Source organism: Vitis riparia, chromosome 2 (genome assembly GCF_004353265.1).
Source record: "Vitis riparia cultivar Riparia Gloire de Montpellier isolate 1030 chromosome 2, EGFV_Vit.rip_1.0, whole genome shotgun sequence".
NCBI classification, from domain to species: Eukaryota; Viridiplantae; Streptophyta; class Magnoliopsida; order Vitales; family Vitaceae; genus Vitis; species Vitis riparia.
The window spans coordinates 9,086,175-9,088,563 of record NC_048432.1 but is presented as its reverse complement, the minus strand read 5'-3'; the positions used below and the strand labels follow the sequence as shown (position 1 = coordinate 9,088,563).

The 2,389-nt window shown below is 44.7% G+C and overlaps 1 protein-coding gene across 1 annotated transcript in view; it reads left to right on the top strand.

The window, feature by feature from the left end:
- Positions 1–1,945, top strand: part of LOC117930216 (chaperone protein dnaJ 49-like) — a 2,571-nt gene extending 626 nt beyond the window's left edge. Inside the window, exon 2 of the mRNA XM_034850742.1 lies at positions 1,858–1,945. Coding sequence (XP_034706633.1) covers positions 1,858–1,945 — 88 coding nt within the window. The remainder of the gene's footprint in view (positions 1–1,857) is intronic.
- Positions 1,946–2,389: the final 444 nt, after the last annotated feature.

The following is a 2,389-nucleotide window of genomic DNA, read 5'->3' as shown; positions in this document are numbered from 1 at the left end:
GAAAGAATTGCTAGTTGTGGTATTTGCCTTGGACAAATTTCGTGCTTATTTGGTAGGGTCTTTCATCATTGTTTTTACTGACCATTCAGCCTTGAAGTATTTATTAACAAAGCAAGATGCAAAAGCAAGGTTGATAAGATGGATTCTTTTGTTACAGAATTTGATCTTCAATCAGAGATAAGAAAGGAGGGAGAATGTGGTAGCTGACCACCTCTCAGGTTAGGTTAGCTATAGCACATAATTCTCATGCCTTGCCTATTAATGATGACTTTCCTGAGGAATCACTTATGTTCCTAGTCAAAACTCCTTGGTATGCTCATATTGCTAATTATTTAGTCACTTGTGAAATTCCAAGTGAGTGGAATGCACAGGACAGGAAGCACTTCTTTGCAAAAATTCATGCTTATTATTGGGAAGAGCCTTTCCTTTTTAAATATTGTGCAGATCAGATCATAAGGAAATGTGTGCCTGAGGAAGAGCAACAGGGAATTCTAAACCATTGTCATGAGAATGCATGTGGAGGCCACTTTGCCTCTCAGAAAACAGCTATGAAGGTGTTGCAATCAGGGTTTACTTGGCCATCTATGTTCAAAGATGCCCACATCATGTGTAGAAGTTGTGATAGATGCCAACGGCTTGGCAAGCTGACAAAAAGGAATCAAATGCCCATGAATCCTATACTAATAGTTGAGCTATTTGATGTATGGGGCATTGACTTTATGGGACCTTTTCCTATGTCTTTTGGTAATTCTTACATCTTGGTGGGGGTAGATTATGTTTCTAAGTGGGTTGAGGCAATCCCCTGTAAACAAAATGATCATAGAGTGGTTCTCAAGTTTCTGAAAGAGAACATTTTTGCAAGATTCGGGGTACCCAAAGCTATAATCAGTGATGGAGGTTCTCATCTTTGCAACAAGCCTTTTGAAAGTTTGTTAGCCAAGTATGGAGTGAAGCATAAGGTAGCTACACCTTATCATCCACAGACTTCCGGGCAAGTTGAGCTCGCAAACAGGGAGATAAAGAACATATTGATGAAAGTGGTGAGTACAAATAGGAAAGATTGGTCTGTTAAGCTTCATGACTCATTATGGGCCTATAGAACAGCTTATAAGACTATTCTTGGCATGTCCCCCTATCGTCTTGTTTATGGTAAAGCATGTCATCTCCCCGTGGAAGTTGAATACAAAGCTTGGTGGGCAATCAAAAAGCTGAATATGGACTTGATCAAAGCAGGAGCAAAGAGGAGCTTAGACCTTAATGAGATGGAGGAATTAAGAAATGATGCTTACATCAACTCCAAAGTTGCAAAGAAGAGGATGAAGAGGTGGCATGATCAACTAATTTCCAACAAGGAATTTCAAAAAGGCCAAAGAGTTTTACTCTGTGACACAAGACTCCATATTTTTCCTGGAAAGCTCAAGTCAAGGTGGATAGGTCCTTTCACAGCCAAAGAGAGATTTCTCTGCGAAAATGGCTTTTGTTGCGAAATCAGTCCGCAACACTTTTGAGTCCTCTACGAAAGTTTTTGTAGTTGCGAATCCAAGATTGGCACACGAGTGCCACTCCGCAGCACAGGAGCCCCCATTTCGCAACTGCGAAGTGCTCTGCGAACCACTAAGGCGTAAAAAGCCCCAATTCCGCAGCAATTTCTCCATTGCGAAGGGTGTTCCGCAATTGCAAAACCGATTTTTGGCACACGAGCGCCATTCCGCAGCATAGTAACTCCAATTTCACAGCTGCGAAGTGAGCTGCGAAAGCGATTTTCTCCTACAAAACTCCCAATTTTGCTGTGAAAGTGATTTTCTTCTACGAAACCTAAAATGACCGTTCATATTCTGTTATTCTTTATAAATATAGGTCATTTGGGTTGCGAAACCATTTCAGAAAAGGAGAAAAGTCGCAGCAACTGGCCGTTCGCCTCCTCTCCATAGCCCGACGCTGCTAGCACTCCGTTCGTCCCCTCCGTTCATCACCGCCGCCCAAAACCTCTTCAGGTCGTCATGGCACGAACCAGAGGCGCTAAAACTTCCTCTCCTTCCGCCCGAAAGCCAGCGCCGTGCGAGGCGCCAGTTCAAGCATCAACCTCTGAGCCTTCGAGGCCAGAAGCCGTTCCGCCTCCGGCCAAGCCCACACCAAAGAAGCGCCAGGCCAAGCTGACATTGCAAACGCCTCCGGCGAGGCACTACCTTACCAAGTCAGGGGGCCGGCCTCTGCAAAAGCGAGCTAGAGTGGAAAGCTCGGAGCCTATCAATTTGACAGGGCAGTCCCATATTCCATCTCCAAAGCCCACTCCTGTTCCATCTCTGGCACCGCCGGTGAAGCCTCAAGCAAGCCAGCCACTGCTTTCTGAGCCTCAAATTCCATCCGAGCCAGTTCCGGAAGCGATAAT